The sequence below is a fragment of the Loxodonta africana genome, chromosome 8 (assembly GCF_030014295.1).
Source record: "Loxodonta africana isolate mLoxAfr1 chromosome 8, mLoxAfr1.hap2, whole genome shotgun sequence".
Classification (NCBI taxonomy): domain Eukaryota; kingdom Metazoa; phylum Chordata; class Mammalia; order Proboscidea; family Elephantidae; genus Loxodonta; species Loxodonta africana.
Window position 1 is genome coordinate 5,133,279 of NC_087349.1, and position 20,518 is coordinate 5,153,796.

The window sequence follows — 20,518 nt, forward strand, 5'->3', positions numbered from 1 at the left end:
TTGTTTGTATAGACCTTTTACATCCCTGGTTAGATTTATTCCCAAGTATTTTATCTTTTTAGGGGCTACTATAAATGGTATTGTTTTCCTGATTTCCTTTTTGTCATTTTCTTTATTTGTGTATAGGAATCCAACTGATTTTTGTATGTTTATCTTGTATCCTGCTATTCTGCTGACTCTTTCTATTAGTTCCAGTAGTTTCTCAGAGAGTCTTTTGGGTTTTCTGTATATAGTATCATATCATCCACAAACAGGCACAGTTTAACTTCTTCATTACTAATTTTGATGCCCTTTATTTCTGTTTCTTGCCTTACTGCTCTAGCTAGGACTTCCAACACAATGGTAAATAGGAGTGGTGATAAAGGGCATCTTTGTCTTGTTCCTGTTTTCAAGGGGAATGTTTTCAGCCTCTCTCCATTAAGAATGATGTTGGCTGTTGGTTTTGCATAGATGTCCTTTATTATGTTGCAAAATTTTCCTTCTATATCTATTTTATTGAGAGTTTTTATCAGGAATGTGCAATGGACTTTGTCAAATGTCTTTTCTGCATCAATTGAGATGATCATCTGATTCTTTTCTTTCTTTTTATTTATGTGGTGGATTATGTTGATTGATTCTCCAATGTTGAACCATCCTTGCATCGCTGGTATGAATCCTAGTGTATTATTTTTTATATGATGCTGAATTCTATTGGCTAGAATTTTGTTGAGCATTTTTGCATCTATATTCATAAGAGATATTGGTCTGCAATTTCTCTTTTTTTGGTGTCTTTGCCTGGTTTTGGTATCAGGGTTATGCTGGCTTCATAGAATGAATTCAGATGTATTGCTTCCTTTTCTATGTTCTGAAACAGTTTGCATAGTACTGGTGTAAGTTCTTCTCTGAATGTTTGGTAGGATTCTCCATAACGCCATCTGCGCCAGGGCTTTTTTTTTTTTTTTTTACCTTTTCAAACTCTTCTCTGGTTACATGTCTGTTCAGATTTTCAACATATTGTGTTAGTTTGCGTATGTAGTGTGTTTCTAGAAATTTGTCCATTTCCTCTAGGTTTTTCAATTTGTTGGAGTATAGTTTTTCATACTACTCTATTATGATCCTTTTTATTTCAGTTGGGTCTGTTGTAATGTCCTCCATTTTATTTCTTATTTGGATTATTTGCATCCTTTCCTGTTTTTCTTTTGTATTTGACAAGTGGTTTGTTGATTCTTTCTACTGTTTTTCTAGTCTCTATTTCATTTATTTCTGCTTTGATATTTATTATTTCCATTCTTCTGGTGGCTGTGGGCATCTTTTGTTGTTCTCTTTCTATTTGTTCAAGTTGTGGAGCTAATGTTTTGATTTTGTCCCTTTCTTCTTTTTTGATGTGCACTTCTAGTGCCATAAATTGACCTCTGAGGGAGGCAGGGCCAAGAAAATGGAGTAGTCGGTTGCTTCTGGTGATCCCTCTTACAACAAAGACCCCCCCAAAACAAGTAAAACAATTATATTTATGAGAAGCTAGGAGCCCTGAACATCAAAGGCAAAGTTAGAAAAGAGACTGAGTGGCAGGTGGCAGGAGAGACAGTTCAGAAGCAGAGAGAAGTTGCTGGACCTGAATCACTGGGAACCCTCAGGCACCATTCCAGGAAGCAATTGCTGCGGGCTGGTGGTAGCATTTGGCTGCAGTTTCCTCAGTGAGAAACAGCCAGCTGCACAGCCTACTCACACCTCCGGAACCAGAGAAGAACGGCACTCGTGGGAAAAGCTAAGTACTTGTGTATATTTTGCCACGCCCCCAGCCCACAAGGTGGCTTCAGTGGCTGTCGATTTCCCTGGCCCTCAGATAGGTCCTACTGAGCATCCTGAGCCACTCTCTAGGCCTTGCAGAAGGAATAAATTCACAAACATGGAAAAGATAATCTGCCAGCTCCACTCACCTGGGAAACTCCGGACAGAAGTGGCTCTTGTCAAGACATAAATGGTCTGTGGACGTTGAATACCTTTCCCCCCTGCATGGACATGTGTGGCCCTATTTCAGGAGAAGAGGCCCTTGTTGGCAGACTGCAGCTGTTTCAGCTGTGTGGTGGAGAGGTGGCTGTTTGACGTTTGACACCACTTTGCCTGTTAAACAGGGTCCTCACCTACTCACATCAGGGGCCTAATAACTGGTGGCTCCACTCAGGTCACCCAGCAACCTGTGACAGGGGCCCAAGGATAACTGGTACCTTCCAGTCCTTATAACCAAAAGCATTGGGTGCCAGCTACAGAACCCATCCACTTGTGTGCTCTAGGGAACAGGGACATGCTTTCCTCACAGACACTTGGGGGATGGTTGTCAGCCCCTGCCTTGTTCAGAGCATGACCCCCTGCTGCAACCAGATACCGGTACCTACACCAATCACCCCGTCCCTCTAAGACGGTAAGACAAAGACTGTACCACACACTTGATGACCAACTACCTGGACACCTGAGCTGAATCCATACAAGAAAAGCAAATAGACTCATAAGCTCATATACCTGATAACAGTTCTAGCCATCTGGTCACAGGACATTAGACCTTCAAAGGTGAAAATAATCAAGCTAGCTCATGCAAGCAGCCTATTTGGGCATGTCAAAACAAAACAAAGCAAGAAGCTAGGATACAGTAAACATACATAAAGTAATCTAATACAATAACTTCTAGGTGGCTCGGAGACACAGTCAATATAAAATCACATAAAGACACAGATCATGATTGCTTCAACAAGTTCTCAAAACAAAGAACCAAGGGATCTTCTGGATGAAGGTGCCATCCTGGAATTACCAGAAGCAGAATATACAGAATTCTTCAAAATGTCAGGAAGGAGATCAGGCAATATGCACTACAAGCCAAAGAACACACAGATAAAGCAGTTGAAGACATTAAAAAAGTTATTCAAGAACACAATGAAAAATTTAATAAGTTGCAAGAATCCATAGAGAGAAAGCAATAAAAAATGCAGAAGATTAACAATAAAATTACAAAATTAGACAACTTATAGAAAGTCAGAGGAACAGAATTGAACAAGTTGAAGATAAAGCACTTGACACCAATATATTTGAAGAAAATCAGATAAAAGAACTAAAAAAATGAACAAACCCTAAGAATCATGTGGGACTCTATCAAGAGAAATAACCTATGAGTGACTGGAGTATCAGAACGGGGAGGGATAACAGAAAATACAGAGAGAAGTGTTGAAGATTTGTTGGCAGAAAACTTCCCTGATATCGTGAAAGATGAGAAGATATGTAATCGAGATGTCCATCAAACTCCACATAAGGTAGATCTTAAAAGAAGTCACAAAGACATATTGTAATTACACTTGCCAAAACCAAAGATAAAGAGAGAATTTTAAGAGTGGCTAGGAGTAATCAAAAAGTCACCTACAAAGAGAGACAACAGGAATAGTCTTGGACTACTCCACAGGAACCATGCAGCCAAGAAGGCAATGGGATGACTTATGTAAAGCATTGAAGGAAAACAATTGCCAGCCAAGAATCACATACCCAGCAAACTGTCTCTCAAATATGAAGGCGAAATTAGGACATTTCCAGATAAACAGAAGTTCAGGAACTTTGTAAACACCAAACCAAAACTACAAGAAATACTAAAGGGCATTCTCTGGTTAGAAAATCAATAATATCAGATATCAACCCAAGGCTGGAACATAGGACGCAGCAACCAGATGTCAACCCAGATAGGGAAATACACAAAAATAAATCATAAAAAAGCTCAAAACAGGGAAACACCAATGTCATTATTTTAAAGACAACATTAAAACAATAAAGACGGTCTAATAAATGTAGTCATAGATCTATCATATGGAGAGGAAGACAAAGCGATATAAAGAAATAAATGTTAGGTTTAAAATTAGAAAAATAGGGGTAAATATTAAGGTAACCACAAAGGAGACTAACAATCCTACTCATCAAAATAAAATACAAGAAAAAAATAGAGACTTAGCAGAAACAAAATCAACAATGAATAAGAGGAAAAGGCAATATGTAAAGATAAACTACTCAGCACAAAAAATTAAGCGGGAAAAAGAAACTGTCAACAACACACAAAAAAAGACATCAAAATGACAGCACTAAACACAAACGTATCCATAATTATGCTAAATGTAAATGGACTATATGCACCAATAAAGAGACAGAGAGTTGCAGATTGAATAAAAAAAAGATCTGTCTATATGCTGCCTACAAGAGACACACCTTAGAATTAGAGACACAAACAAACTAAAACTCAAAGGATGGAAAAAAAAAATATATCAAGCAAACAACAATCAAAAAAGAGCAGGAGTGGCAATATTAATTTCTGACAAAATAGACTTTTAAGTAAAATCCACCACAAAGGATAAGGAAGGACACTATATAATGAGTAAACGGACAATATACCAGGAGGATATAACTATATTAAATATTTATGCACCCAGTGACAGGGCTGCAAGATACATAAAACAAACTCTAACAGCATTGAAAAGTGAGATAGACAACGCCACAATTACACTGGGAGACTTCAACACACCACTTTCGGTGAAGGACAGGATATCCAGAAAGAAGCTCAATAAAGACACAGAAGATCTAAATGCCACAATCAAACAACTTGACCTCATAGACACATAAGAAAGCTCCACCCAACAGCAGCCAAGTATACTTTCTTTTCTAGTGCACCTGGAACATTCTCTAGAATAGACAACATATTAGGTCATAAAGCCAGCCTTAGAAGAATCCAAAACATCAAAATATTACAAAGCATCTTCTCTAACCATAAGGCCAAAAAAGTAGGAATCAAAACCAGAAAAAGCAGGGAAAAGAAATCAAACACTTGGAAACTGAACAATACCCTGCCCCAAAAAACGTGGGTTATAGGAGACATTAAGGATGGAATAAAGAAATTCATAGAATCCAATGAGAATGAAAACACTTCCTATCAGAACCTTTGGGACACAGCTAAAGCAGTGCTCAGAGGTCAATTTACATCAATAAATGCACACATACAAAAAGAAAACATGGCCAAAATCTAAGAATTATCCCTACAACTTGAACAAATAGGAAGAGAGCATCAAAAGAAACCCTCAGGCACTAGAAGAAAAAAATAATAAAAATTAGAGCAGAATTAAAAGAGAGAACAGAAAAACAATTGAAAGAATTAACAAGACCAAAAGCTGGTTCTTTGAAAAAATTAACAAAATGTATAAACCATTGGCCAAACATACAAAAGAAATACAGGAGAGGAAGCAAATAACGCAAATAAGAAATGAGATGGGCAATCTTACAACAGATACAACTGAAATTAAAAGAATCATATCAGATTACTATGAAAAATTATACTCTAACAAATTTGAAAACCTAGAAGAAATGGATGATTTCCTAGAAACACATTCCCTACCTAAACTAACACAAACAGAAGTAGATCAACTAAATAAACCTATAACAAAGGAAGAGATTGAAAAGGTAATTTAAAAACTGCCAACAACAACAACAACAAAAAACCCTGGCCGACATGGCTTCACTGGAGAGTTGTACCAAACTTTCAGAGAATAGTTAACACCACCACTACTGAAGGTATTTCAGAGCATAGAAAAGGTCAGAATACTCCCAAACTCATTCTATGAAGCCAGCATAACCCCTGATATGAAAACCAGGTAAAGACAACACAAAAAAAGAAAATTAGAGACCTATATCCCTCATGAGCTTAGACGCAAAAATCCTCAACAAAATTCTGGCCAATAGAATTCAACAACATATCAAAAAAATAATTCACCATGAACAAGTGGGATTCATGCTAGGTATGCATGGATGGTTTAACATTAGAAAAACAATTAATGTAATCTTTTATCGTATAAATAAAACAAAAGACAAGAACCACAGGATCTTATCAATTGATGCAGAAAAAGCATTTGAGAAAGTTCAACACCCATTTATGATAAAAACTCTCAGCAAAATAGGAATAGAAGGAAAATTCCTCAACAGCATAAAGGACATTTATACAAGCCAACAGCCAACATCATCCTAAATAGACAGAGTCTGAAAGCATTCCCCTTGAGACTGGGAACAAGATAAGGATGCCTTTTATCACCACTCTTATTCAACATTGTGCTGGGGGTCCTAGCCAGAGCAATTAGGCTAGATAAAGAAATAAAGTGCATCCAGATTGGTAAGGAAGAAGTAAAAGTATCTCTATTTGTAGATGACATGGTCTCATACACAGAAAACCCTAAAGAATCCTCAAGAAAACTACTGAAACTAAGGGAAGAGTTCAGCAGAGTATCGGGATAAAAGATAAACATACAAAAATCAGTTTGATTCCTCTACACCAACAAAAAAAACATCAAAGAGGAAATCACCAAATCAATACCATTTACAGTAGTCCCCACGAGGATAAGATAACCAAAAACCAAACCCATTGCCATCGAGTCGATTCTGACTCATAGCGACCCTATAAGACAGGGTAGAACTGCACCATAGAGTTTCCAAGGAGTGCCTGGTGGATTTGAACTGCCAACTTTTAGGTCAGCAGCCATTATGCTAACCAGTACGCCACCAGGGTTTCCTGAAGATAAGATACTTAGGAATAAATCTTACCAGAGACTTAAAAGACCTATACAAAGAAAACTACAAGACACTACTATAAGAAACTAAAAGAGACCTACATAAGTGGAAAAACATACCTTGCTCGTGCATAGGGAGATTTAACACTGTAAAAATATCTATTCTTCCAAAAGCGATCTATAGACTTAATGCAATTCCAATTCAAATTCCAAGGACATTTTTTAATGAGATGGAGAAACAAATCACCAACTTCATATGGAAGGAAAAGAGGCCCTGGATAAGTAAAGCATTACTGAAAAAGAAGAACAAAGTGGGAGGCCTCACTCTACCTGATTTTAGAATGTATTATACTGCCACAGTAGTCAAAGGAACCTGGTACTGGTACAACAACAGATACATAGACCAGTGGAGCAGAATTGAGAATCCAGACATAAATCCATCCACATTTGAGCAGCTGATATTTGACAATGGCCCAAAGACATTTAAATGGGAAAAAGACAGTTTCTTTAACAAAAGGTGCTGGCAGAACTGGATATACATTTGCAAAAAAATGAAACAAGACCTCACACCATGCACAAAAACAAACTCAAAATGGGTCAAAGAGCTAAATATAAAAATTAAAACAATAAAGATCTTGGAAGAAATATAGGGACAATGCTAGAAGCCCTAATACATGGCATAGACAGTATATAAAACATTACTAACAATGCACAAACAGCAGAAGAGAAACTAGATAACTGGGAGCTCCTAAAATCAAACATCTATGCTCATCCGAAGACTTCACCAGAAGAGTAAAAAGATTACCTACGGACTGGGAAAAAGTTTTTAGCTATGGCATTTCCGATCAGCGTCTGATCTCTACAGTCCACATGATACTGCAAAAACTCAACTACAAAAAGATAAATAACCCAATTAAAAAATGGGCAAAGGATATGATCAGGTACTTCACTAAAGCAGACATTCAGGTAGCTAACAGGTACATGAGGAAATTCTAATGATCATTAGCCATTAGAGAAATGTGAATCAAAACTACAAGGACATTGCATCTCAATTCAACAATGTTGGTATCAATCCAAAAAATACAAAATAATAAATGTTGGAGAGGTTGTGGAGAGACTGGAACTCTGGCGGGAATGTTAAATGGTATAACCACTTTGGAAATCAATTTGGCGCTTCCTTAAAAAGCTAGAAATAGAAAGAACTATCATACAATCTATTTATAGAAAGAACTACCATATGATACAATCGGAAACCCTGATGGCATAGTGGTTAAGTGCTGTGGCTGCTAACCAAGAGGTCAGCAGTTCAAATCTGCCAGGCGCTCCTTGGAAACTCTATGGGGCAGTTCTACTCTGTCCTGTAGGGTTGCTATGAGTCGGAATCCACTCTACAGCAGTGGGTTTTTTGGTGGTTTTACCATACGATTCACAATCCCACTCCTTGGAATATATCCTAGAGAAGTAAGAGGTGTCACATGAACAGATATATGCACACCCATGTTCCCTGCAGCACTGTTTCTAATAGCAAAAAGATGGAAGTAACCAAGATGCCCATCAACAGATGAATGGATAAATTATGGTATATTCACACAATGGAATACCATGCATTGATAAAGAACAGCGATGAATCTGTGAAACATTTCATAACATGGGGGAATCTGGAAGACATTATGCTGAGTGAAATTAGTCAGTTGCAAAAGGACAAATATTGTATGACACCTCTATTACAAGAACTCGAGAAATAGTTTAAACAGAGGAGAAAGTATTCTTTGATGATTAAGAGAGGGGAGGGATGGAGGGAGAGAGAGGGGGATTCACTAATTAACTAATTAGATAGAAGAAAAGAACAAATTTAGGTGAAGGGAAGGAGAACACAATACAAGAGAGGTCAGCACAACTGGACTAAACCAACAACAAAAAAGTTTCCTGAATAAGCCGAATGTTTCAAAGGCCAGTGTAGCTGTGACAGGGGTTTGGGGACCATGGTTTCAGGGGACGTTTAGGTCAATTGGCATAATAAAGTGTATGAAGAAAACATTCTGCATCCCATTTTGGAGAGTGGCATCTGGGATCTTAAACGCTAGCAAGCAGCCATCTAAGATGCATCAATTGGTCTCAACCCACATGGAGCAAAGGAGAATGAAGAACACCAAAGACACAAGGTAAGTAAGTATGAGCCCAAGAGTCAGAATGGGCCACATAAATCAGAGACTACATTAGCCTGAGATCAGAAGAACTATGTGGTGCCTGGCTACAACCGATGACTGCCCTGACAGGGAACACAACGGAGAATCCCTGAAGGAGCAGGAGAGCAGTGGAATGCAGACCTTAAATTCTCGTAAAAAGACCAGACTTAGTGGTCTGACTGAGACTAGTAGGACCCCAGAGGTCATGGCCCCCAGGCCTTCTGTTAGCCCAAGACAGGAACCATTCCCAAAGCCAACTCTTCAGATAGGGATGGGACAGGATTATAAGACAGAAAATGATACTAGTGAGGAGTGAGCTTCTCGGATCAAGTAGACACATGAGACTATGTGGGCAGCTTCTGTCTGGAGGGGAGATGTGAAGGCCAAGTGGGACAGAAGCTGGCTGAGTGGATATGGAAATACAGGGTAGAGAGAAGGAATGTGCTGTCTCGTTAGGGGGAGAGCAACCAGGAGTATGTAGCGAAGTGTACATAAGGTTTTGTATGAGAGACTGACTTGATTCATGAACTTTCACTTAAAGTACAACAAAAATTAAAAAAAAAAAAATTGACCTCTGAGGATTGCCTTTGCTGTGTCCCAAAGGTTTTGGTGTGATGTGTTTTCATTCTCATTTGATTGTAGGAATTTTTGATTCCATATCTAATTTCTTCTATTACCCAGGAGTTTTTAAGCAGGGTGTTTATTCAGATTCCATGTAGCTGATTTTTTTTTTTCTTACTTTTCCTGCTGTTAATTTCTGCTTTGGTGGCATTGTGGTCAGAGATGGTACTTCGTATTATCTCAGTGTTTTGGATTTTGTTGAGGGTTGCTCTGTGGCCTAAGATGTGGTCTATTCTGGAGAACGTTCCACGTGCATTGGAAAAGAAGGTGTACTTTGCAGCTATTGGGTGGAGTGTTCTATATACGTCTACGCGGTCAAGTTGGCCATTGTGCACTTTAGCTCTTCTGTATCTTCACTGGGAAACCCTGGTGGCGAAGCGGTTTAGTGCTACAGCTGCTAACCAAGAGGTCAGCAGCTCAAATCCACGAGGTGTGCCTTGGAAACTCTATGGGGCAGTTCTACTCTGTCCTATAGGGTCGCTATGAGTCGGCAATCGACTCAACGGAGTGGGTTTGTTTTTTTGGTTTTTTATATCTTTGCTGAGTTTCTTTCTAGGTGTTCTGTCCTTTACTAAGAGTGGTGTGTTGAAGTCTCCTACTATTATTGTGGAACTGTCAATTTCTCTTTTCAGTGCTGTTAGAGTTTATGCATTTTAGAGCCCTGTCATTGGGTGCGTAGATGTTTATTATGATTCAGTCTTCTGACGGATTGTCCCTTTAATCATTATATAGCACCCTTCTTTGTCTTTTATAGTGCATTTTGTTTTAAAGTCTATTTTCTCTGAGATTAGTATTGCCACTCCTGCTCTTTTTTTGGTAGTTATTTGCTTGATATATATATTTTTTCCCATCCTTAGATTTTTAATAAATTTACATCTTTGTTTCAAAGGTGTGTCTCTTGTAGACAGCATATTGATGGATCCCGTTTTTTTATCCATTTTGTCACTCTATGTCTCTTTATGGGTGCATTTAGGCCATTTACATCCAGTGTAATTATTGATAGGTCTGTTTTTTGTTGTCATTTTGTAGTGCTTTTTTTGTGGTGTTAATGTTTTCTTTGTTCCTCTTACTGTACTGTGCTGAGTTCCATTTGTTTGTGGATTTCTTTTTCATTTCTTTTGTTTTTGTAGATTTTGTTTTTATTGAGACTTCATGTTTTCTTTTTCTTTTTTGATGAGTAGGTTTGTTAACTTTCTTTGTGGTTACCTTGAAATTTACCCTTATCTTCCCAGTTTTGAACCGGTCTATTATTACTTGGTATCACCTTGCCTTCCTCTTCATTAGAAACTTCTATACCTCTACTGTTTATTCCCTCTTTTATTGTTCTCACGTTGTTGTCATTTGCAGATAAGCCTCTCTGGTTCCCTGTTGCAATTCTTTTGGTTTTGGGTAGTCCTTGAGAGTTCATTTCCTACTTTGGTATCTGGCTGGTACAATCTCCCATCCTAGATTCAGGCTGTAGTCTGACGTTTGTTCTCAGACTGAAGGATTCCCTTTAATAATTCTTGTAGATTTGGTTTAGTTTTTACATATTCCCTTCATTTCTGTTTATCTGAAAATGTCCTAATTGCACCATCATATTTAAAAGAACGTTTTGCAGGATATATTATTCGTGGCTGGCAATGTCTTTCTTCAAGGTTTTGTCTATATCATCCCACTGTCTTCTTGCCTGCATGGCTTCTGCTGAATAATCAGAGCTTAGTCTTATGTTGCTACTGTTTATGTGACTTTTTGTTTTTCTCGAGCTGCTCACAGGATTTTTTCTTTGGTTTTAGCAAGTGTGATTATGATATGCCTCGGTGTTTTCTTTTGGGGTATATCCTATATGCAGTTCATTGAGCTTCTTGGATGGGAGTTTTACATCATCTGTATTAGGGAAGTTTCTGTCAGCAATTCTTCAATGATCCTCTCTGTGTTTCTGTTTTCTCTCTCTGTTCTGGAACTCCAATCACTCATAAATTTTTGCTTTTGATTGCATCACACATTATTCTCAGGGTTTCCTCATTTTTCTTCATCCTTTTTTTCTGATTTTTCCTCAAATAGAATTATATCCAAGTGTTTGTCTTCAATTTCACTAACCCTGTCTTCTATCATTTCAAACCTGCTCCTCAGTCCTTCTATGACACTGTCCATTTCTGAAATTTTGTTATCTTTTGGATTTCTAATTATTGTTTTTGTATGATTTCTAGTTGTGAATTTATTTTGGCATTTTGTTCCTGTATTATTTTCCTGAATTCTTCCTTTTTTTGTCTGTATTTTCCATGAATTTGTCTGCCTTTTCCATAAATTTGTCTATTTTTCCTTATTTTTGTCTGCTTTTTGCTTCAACTCTTGGATGGCTCTGAATATTACAGATTTGAATTCCCTGTTATGTAGCTCTGCTGCCTTTTCTTCTACTGGAAAGTCATCTGGTGTTTTATTTTGGATGCCTACTGGAACCATTCTCTTCTTTTTTTTTTTTTTGTTTGTTTGTTTTTATACCGTCTGCTGTCTTTGGGACATTCAGTACTTATTTTCTTCATTTCTTGATTGTAGATTTGTTTGTTTCTTCCTGGCTTTTTGTTTCATTTGGTTATGTCTGAGCAGGTGGGCTATGCGTTCTTTGTTGTTTGCTTGTCTGTAATCGTGATACTTTTCACCTCCTTGTCCAATGGGCGGTGCCAGTCACAGCTATGGTGCAGCAGAGCAGGTCCAGCTGAATGGGAGGGGGTGGGATGGGTTGTTTGCGGCACGAACTACGGCTGACAGGGTGGACTAGGAATCAGTGCTGCGCAGGTTCTGGTAGGACATGCCTGTCCTACTCAGAGGTGTGATGTTCAGCACACAGTGCAGGTAGGCAGGAAAGAGGGGGGAGATTGTGATGTATGGAGCTAGTATGGGTATGAGAAAGAGGAGAAAGAAACAAAAGCCAAACACACACACACATACACACACCCAAAAATAAATAAATAATAGAGTGCAAAAGGAGCTTGCCGTTGGAGTGGAGAGATGAGAATCTGAGAAATGGAAAGAAGCAAAAAGGAAAAAAGAGAGAGAGAAAAACTAGGTAAAAATTTGGAAAAGAAAAAAAAAAGTAGAAAAGAAAAGCTCCCCGGGATCCCATCAGTGCAGCCGCAAAGACCTGGGAAGTCTTCCAGGTTGCACAGTATAGCCTGGCTACAGGAGGTATAGATGTCACACAGCACCAGGTACTCAGAAGACTGGAAAAGAAGGCAAGTACAGACAGATGAGAGCAGAGAAATGAAGAAAGACAGGAAGAGAAAAAGAGAGAAAGAAGAAAAAAAAGAAATGCCCCCAGGGATCCCACCTACATGGCTGCGCAGATTGGGGTAATGGCTCCTAGGGCATGCAGTGTGGCCTGGCTAGAAGGGGCTCCCAAGTGCAAAAAGAGAAAGAAAACAAACAAAGCTAAACAAAACAAAACAAGCAAAATGAAAAGCCCCAGGGATTCCACCAGAGTGGTATTGCGGGCTGGGGAAGTGGATTTCCAGTTGAGCAGGGCCTCACAGCCTTTCAAAAAGAAGCAAAGATGGCACTCAGAGCCAAGTGTTTGAGAGAAAGGAGGTGGAGGCGGGGGGAGGCGTGGAAGAAACCAAAAGAGACGGAAAGAAGCTACACCAGCTCAGGAAGCCAGCCGGTGCGGATGGGGCAAATCCAAGATGCCCGGGGTGGAAGCAGTTGCCTCCTGGCCAAGAGACTGTGGCCAGCAGGATGCACAGGAGGCCTAAGGGAGAGGGTAAGAAGGGTGGGGGTTAGGAAAGCGTATATTGCTCATTACTGGGTGCTCTGTCTCCCACTGGGAACTTCGTGACGTTGCTTTCCCATACCCACTGTCCACCAATCTGCACTGTGGGTGGGGCGAATCCAAGTGGTACGGACACTACACTTCCTGGTCAGCTGAGCCACCATAGCCAGTCAGGAAGCTCGGAGGTAGGGCAGCAGGGAGAGGACGGGGGGTGGGAAAGCATGTATCGCTGGTTACCAGTTGCTCTATCTCCTGCTGGGCGCTCCATGAAGCTGCTTTCTCGTACTCCTTGTCAGCTGACCTCCGACAGGAGTCCAAGATGGCCAATCCGGGCTGCGTTAGCTGATAAGGAACCTTGGCAAGTATCTCTCTTCGCTCTCAGCCCTGTCAGATTCTTATTCCATTCGGTGTTTGGCTGAGTTCTTTATCTCTTCATTTGACACCTTGGGTTCCAGGAATGACGTTTGTCTGTTTTGCTTAATTTTTCAGGTCTTTGCTATGGAGGGACGGCATGGTGCTTCTGTTTATGGTGCCATATTGGCTGCAAGTCCCTATTTTTTTTTTAAGCATAATTTTGCACTTGCATTTAAAAAAGAAGTACAATTCAGTGACGTTAATTACAATCACTGTGCTGTACAACCATCACCAGTATCCATTTCCAAATGTCTTCAGTCACCCTAAACAGAAACTCAGAGTCCCGGGGTGGTGCAGATGGTTAATGTGTTCAACTGTTAACCAAAAGGTTGGAGGTTTGAGCCTACCCTGAGGCATCATGGAAAAAAAGACTGGCAATCTGCTTCTGAAAAATCAGCCACTGAAAACCCTATGGAGCTCAGTTCTCCTCTGACACACACACAAGGTCACCGTGAGTCAAAGTCGACTCAACAGCAACTGGTTTACTAGTTTAAACAAAAGCTCAGTGCCCCTTCAGTCACTTGGACTCTGAGGTACCGTGTTCTCTCCCTTCTTTTTCTTCCCAGCCTTCTCCTCCTAATGGTTCCTCGCGCTGACTTTCAGATGGGGGCATGGAATTAACTGCCAAGTACATACAAGTAGCTTTTCCATTAGGGGAAACTGTGTGACCAAAAAAGTTCATCTCCACTTAGATTCCATTACTTTGCATCATGCTTGGTAAAGTAGAGGGTCAGCAAAAAAGAGGAAGACCCTCATTGAGATGGATTGACACAGTGCCTGCCACAATGGACTCAGGTATAATGATTGTGAGCATGATGCAGGACTGGGCAGTGTTTTGTTCTGTTGTACATGGGTCGCTATGAGTTGGAACTGACTCGACAGCACCTAACAATAATTACTTTGCATAATTCTTGATTACACCCCACTGCCCATCTCCAATCAAATATCCCAGAGAAGAAAATTACTCTGCAATCTTAATTAGATCGGGGAGAGAGGTCTACTATTTGTCTTTTTAAAGTCACGTAATGTAATCCCCAGCCTAATCTTGCAATTTTCTGAAGGCTTTCACATTTTCTTGGCCTCTGCTTCCAAACCCACCTGGGTAATTGATAGCTTACACTTATACTGTCCCAGAAAGACGCTGCTCAGAGTCCACACCAGGGGCATGAGTCTGTCTGACTGCCTGACGTAACATGTAATTTGTAAACAAACACCTGCCAAGCCCCCCTGTTCCCTTAGTGAGTACAGGTGCCATCAAGCCCACCCTGTAGCATCTTCTGAAGGACAGAATTGAACAGGGTTGCAACATGAGGATCCTCAGACTCTTAGATATTACATCAAACTTTCTAAAGAAGAAACTCTTATATCTTTCTTATCAACAATCATAGCTGATGTTCTTCATTGTGGGCAGTGTTTAGTGTACACTAGATTTTATAGATTGTTGTTAGTTGTTGTTGAGTCAATTTCAACTCATGACAACCCCATGTGATATTTTTTATTACTACAGAAAGATGAGCAAATCATAGTTCTCAAAGTTCTCACCATTAAGAACTTGTGCTTGAAAGCCAGCTGCGTTGGGAGGTGGGCACAGGGAACACTAAAGCCCCAAGCGCCCACCTCATTCACACCTAGGCCCACCAGCCTTGGCTCTGAGGGGTCTCAGGCTGTACATGGGGGTACTGCTCACAACCATCCACACACTCCAGTCCTCTGCTCACTCCCTACAGCTCTGTCTCCTTGCCCGATCTCACAGGTCATGCCCCTCTTCAGTGAATGGATGCTAAGCCTTGTTGGTAGAGACTTCTTTGTATCCTCTCTACCCCTAGCCTCCTGCAAGCTGTCTATTAGCTCTAGGAGCTTGGGTCTGGTCCCTCTACAGTGCTCCCTGTGGGGGTGGCCAGCCATGCTATGCCTGGTTTTGGGTCTGATCCCTCTACAGTACTCCCCCTTGAGGGTGGCCAGCCATGCTGTGCCTGATCTTGGGTCTAGTTCTTCTAAGGTGCCTCTAGCAGGGTGGGCTAGCTAGTACTATGCTTGGGGTTGGGTCTCGTCTTTCTATGATGCCCCTAGTGAGGATGGGCCAGCCATGCCATGCCTGGTCTTGGGTCTAGTTTTTCTATGGTGCCCCAGTGGGGTGGACCAGCCATGCCACAGCTGGTCTCTGGACCCTCTGCCCTGACTCCCATGCCCAGCCCCATCTCACTGAGTCTCCGTGCGGAAGAGGAACTCGGCCTGGGTGCCCTGGGTGTTGTGCCTCAGGAAGAGCCGGAAGAGGTTCTTGTGAGCACCGTGCAGCTTCATCTCACACTTCTCCCCACGGACAGCAGAGAAGGGGGCGTGGTCAAACACCATGAATCGGCTGCCCCTGCAAATACAGGGCTTTTTAACCAGGTCCCTGGGTCCCCGTTCTCCATCAGCTCTCAAAAACTTAGATCCAAAATCCTTGGTCTTAGCATCTGCAGCCTACAAATTCCCATGCAAACCACAGCTGGTTCTGACCTTGGTCCTAATGTAGTGGCTCCAGAACCCCAGATAGCTTACCAACAGTTTGGCAAACTATATGTCCAGTGCAATGGATACTTCACACCTCAAAGAGCTCAAGGGACAGAACCACTATATACTTTTTAAGGCCCTTAGAGCCCAGGAGTCCCTGCATTGTGTAAACAGTTAACATATTCGGCTGCTAATCAAGAGGTTACAGCTTGAGTCCACCCAGAGATGGACTTGGAAGAAAAGTCCAGTGATCTATTTCTGAAAAACCAGTTGTTGAAAACTCTGTGGAGCATAGTTCTCCTCTGACACATGGGTTGTCCTAAGTCTGAGTCGTCTTGATAACACTTGGTTTGGTTTTTGGTTTAGGATGTGAGGGGCAGAACCTAGAGTTGGGTAAGTACCTCCAGGCTAGTGGACTGAGCCCAAAGAAGTCTCAAAAATATCCATCTGGGATGTGATACACTAATTTGCTGCATCTTGCCCTGTGTCTACAACACAGAGCCAGTCCTGCTGTGGGACCCCATGACATAACCTGGGGTACTCCATCTCCTGTTGGGCTTTCCCTCCTCTAGGCCATGACTGGACCCATGGGTGGAGCCATTGGGAGGGATCCTCTGGTCCTCCTCTCCTGCCCCACCCTACCCCTTCTGGGCCAGTGCCCTCCCCTCACTGACTCTCGAGGCCGGGATAGCAGCAGGCAGTCGTTGAAGAGATGCAGGTGGATAGGGCGCGTGTTCAGCTTCCTCCGCAGCCCTGGGGACACACTGAACTCCAAGGCTGTCAACTCCCCACTCTTGACCAGCCAGCGGGACTGCGAGATCAGTGGGAATATCTGTAGGTGGGGGTGAGAGAGGGCTTGTCACAGATGGCCCCTCCTTCCTTACCATGCCCAAACCTGACCTCATAAATTAAATCCCACCCTGATCATGCTGCCTTCCACACTTCCCTTCTGGTCAGAAAGCCCCCAGACTCTGCTCCTCTCTAACCCTCTCTCCCCCACTGTCCACTGTGTGTGGCCCCATGTCCACATGTCAGGCATATGGGAGGTGCCTGTGGTTCCTCCCGGGACAGTGGTTACATGAGCAAGCTCAGCCCAGGAGCCTGACAGAAGAGTGAGGGGACAAGAATGGAACAGTGTGATGAGTATCTTAGAAGTTCAAAGATTACGGGCCATCCTGGCGCCTGTTCAATGAGGGGGGCAGATGGAATTAGATGTGGGGTGAGAACATGGAGAACCAGGTAGAGTCTGTGGGGAGCTGGAGTGTGGGTAAAGATGAGCTATTGGAATGCAATTCGTGTGTGGATACAGGATTTTCACTATCTGCCCAGAGTTGGAATTGGAATGTGGAATGTCTACCCTAGATTTGTGTTTGGATGGTAGGTTTGGATTCAATTTTATGTTGCTTTGTTTGATGAGACAGAGACTTGAGAAAGAGGGAATTGTTCAAAAGCCAAAAATACATTTTTGAAAAGACTTCCACTGAAAAGTTCTCCTTCATCTACTCACTTCCCGGATGAACCTGTCCTCTGGGTCAACCCTGTTCAGTCTTTTCTCACACACCTGCCCTGAGTTTCTTGATGAACACAAGCAAATGCCTCTTCAGGTCTGTTTCCTCCCACTTTATACCAGAGGTGTACACTTAACAATATACCATGGAGACGGATGAGGGAATTTGGGTACCCCAGGGATAGACAGAGCCCCGGAAAGAGGTGGGAAGTTTGAGCTGACAGGTCAGTGTTCGTGGAGCCATGGGGGTTGTCACAGGATGGGGGGGTGTTCACGGGATGGGGGTGTTCACGGGATGGGGTGGTCTCGGGATGGGGGTGGTCTTGGGATTGGTGGGGACCACTCACTCTGCACTCAAACTCTATCTTCTGGCTCAGGTAGATGAGCTCCTCGGTCCGCCGCATCCTCTGGACGTTGCTGTTGCAGTCTCTGATCAGCTGGGGGCGCCAGAGAGGACAGAGGGAGGCACTGAGTTAGGGACTTTGGCCCTGCTCCTGACCCCGGGAAATAGAGTGTGACAGCACACTCTGCTCTACCAGGCTGGGAGAGAGTGGATTAGCGCCAAGATGAAGTCAGTGCTCTGGCGTGCTCAGCATGACCTAATGGAATGCTCCGGGGTGAGTGGAAATGAGAGTAAATCTGGGGGCTGCTGTTGTAAGAGTACAGTCCCTTGATGTGGACAGGGAGACTGTGGGGGTACACGCTGGAGGTGTGGAGGATGTAGGGGGAGGCTGTGGGTGTACACGCTAGAGGTTAGGAAGATGCGGGGCGAGGCTGTGGGTATGCATGCTGGAAGTTTGCAGGATATAGGACGAGGCTGTGGGTGTGCACGCTGGAGGTGTGGAGGATGCAGGGGGAAGCTGTGGTGTGCACGCTGGAGGTTAGGAGAATGTAGGGGGAGGTTGGGGTGTGCACACTGGAGGTTTGCAGGATGCAGGGAGAGGCTGTGGGTATACACGCTGGAGGTTAGGAGGATGCAGGGGGAGGCTATGGGTGTACATGCTGGAGGTCTGGAAGATGCGGGGGAGACTGGGAATGCACACTGGCGGTTTGGAGGATATGGGGGAGACTTTGGGTGTGCACACTGGAGGCTTGGCAGATACGGGGGAGGCTGTGGGTGTGCCCATTGGAGGTTCGGCAGATGCAGGGGGAGGCTGAGCCTCCTGTTTAGTAGGGTCCCATTCCTGCGCTCTCTGGAATCAGGGCCTGGGTAGGGGAGGGGCTCCCCATAGAGGATGATCCTGGGGTCAGAGTGGGTTGTGGATGCCTACCTCTTCCAGGGCGTGGTGAGCCTTCGTGGCCTCTGCCTCCTCCGAGGAGCCGGGCTGTGTTCTCTTCAGAATGTTCTATATGACAGACAGTGGAAAGGAGCCAGATGGGAAGGGGAAGGAAAACAGGAGGCGTGATTGGGGCAGGGGTGTGTTAAAGGAAGGCCAGCAGGGTGTGGGCAGAAGGGCCTGTGAACATCCCATCCACATGGGTGTGGAGGAGGGGTGCAGGAATGGAAGTCCTCTGCTCAGCTGTAGGATGCCAAAGATGGGCTTCTTGAAGTCCCCCTTTGGGTAGGGAGATGAGAGGCTGTAGGGAGAGGGTCATGGGGAGCAGGCTATGGGGCCATGAAGCTGTGGAGAGAGGGCCGTCGGGGGGCATGGGGCTAAGGGGAGAGGGCCATGGGTGGCCATGGGACTGAGGGGAGAGGGTAGAGCACCATGGGTGGCTATGAGGCTGTGTGTGGGGGCCATGGGGAGACGGTTGTGGTGGGGGAAGTGGGGAAGTCCTGGGGCTGTGTCAGGGGAATAAGGAAGCATGTGGCTGTGGCGACAGGGCTGTGTGAGTGGGGCTGTGGGGCAGCACCTGGAGCAGCAGCTTGAGGCGGGTGATGCGCTGGAAGGGCAGGATCAGGAAGGACTTGAGGGAGAGGCGCTGGCAGACGGGGTCGCTCTCCAGCCTCTCCAGGACCTCCCGGAAGTGGCTGTTGCTGCTCCTGCAGGGGCACCAGCCGGGGTGAGGGGTGGAGGGTGGGGGCACCATGGGGAGGGGGCTCTGTAAGGCCTGACAGGGGGTTTTGTAAGGCCTGTGGAGGGGGGCTCTGTAAGGCCTGGTGGGGGGCTCTGTAAGGCCAGGGGAAGGGAGATCTGTAAGGCTTTGGGGGGCTCTGTAAGGCCTGGGGAGGAAGGATCTGTATGGCCTGGGGGGGAGTGGAATCTGTGAGGGCCCGTGGATGTTTGGGTAGAAGAGAATGGGAGGAGCAGGTTTCAGGAGACCCTGGTGATCTGATCTGATCTGGAGGTGGGCCTGAGATCCCAGGGAAGGCACAAGACAATGTGCTCTGGGACCACCCTCTGGGCTGGGGCTAGGGGCTTGGTGGGAGGTAGAGGAGGGCCCAGGTGGCTGGACAGGGCAGGCCTCACAGCAGGCTCTGGAAGGTGCGCTCCTGGTAGGTCTGGTTGGTGACGTAGGGCAAGTAGACCCGGCGGAAGTGGGGGGCATGGTTCAGGACCACATCACACACGTGGAAGGTGAAGATGTTGTTCTCGAAGTTCTCTTCCAGGTCGGAGAGGAACCTGCACGGGACCAAGCAGGTCTCATGAGGCACGCGGCGGGCTGGGCGTGCTGCCTTTGCTGCCTTGAGGCTGTGGCTGCTTCTCCTCACTGTTGGTGAACTCTGGGACCATCCTCAGCTCCGCATCCAGCTGTTCCCTGGAGCTCATCCCAAAGTGGCCCCGATCCACCTTGCTGTTCCTCATAATCCACTCCCTTTGACCCTCCCTGGTTTTCTGATCTTCACTGCTTCCCACTCCTCATCCTGATGCCGTGCGTGCCCGTGGCAGATCCAGAACCTTAGCCTGGAGGCTTCCTCACAGCCCCATTAACGCACCTGTCCACCCCAGGCCCTCCCCTCTGCTCTTCCTACTGCACAGGAGTTGGGGTCCGTAGGGAGCAGGCTCAGTATCGCCCTGACTGTGGCAGGATTTGCAGATGAAGTGAGGGAGGTTAAGTA

At 44.0% G+C, this 20,518-nt stretch overlaps 1 protein-coding gene across 1 annotated transcript in view; it reads right to left on the bottom strand.

The window, feature by feature from the left end:
• The window catches only part of ARHGEF5 (Rho guanine nucleotide exchange factor 5), a 34,416-nt gene that overhangs the window by 6,200 nt on the left and 7,698 nt on the right, over window positions 1–20,518 (bottom strand). The window contains exons 6-11 of the mRNA XM_023539576.2: window positions 19,929–20,081; window positions 19,372–19,501; window positions 18,789–18,863; window positions 17,865–17,954; window positions 16,685–16,842; window positions 15,721–15,882 (exon numbers count right to left, since the gene is read on the bottom strand). Coding sequence (XP_023395344.2) covers window positions 15,721–15,882; window positions 16,685–16,842; window positions 17,865–17,954; window positions 18,789–18,863; window positions 19,372–19,501; window positions 19,929–20,081 — 768 coding nt within the window. The remainder of the gene's footprint in view (window positions 1–15,720; window positions 15,883–16,684; window positions 16,843–17,864; window positions 17,955–18,788; window positions 18,864–19,371; window positions 19,502–19,928; window positions 20,082–20,518) is intronic.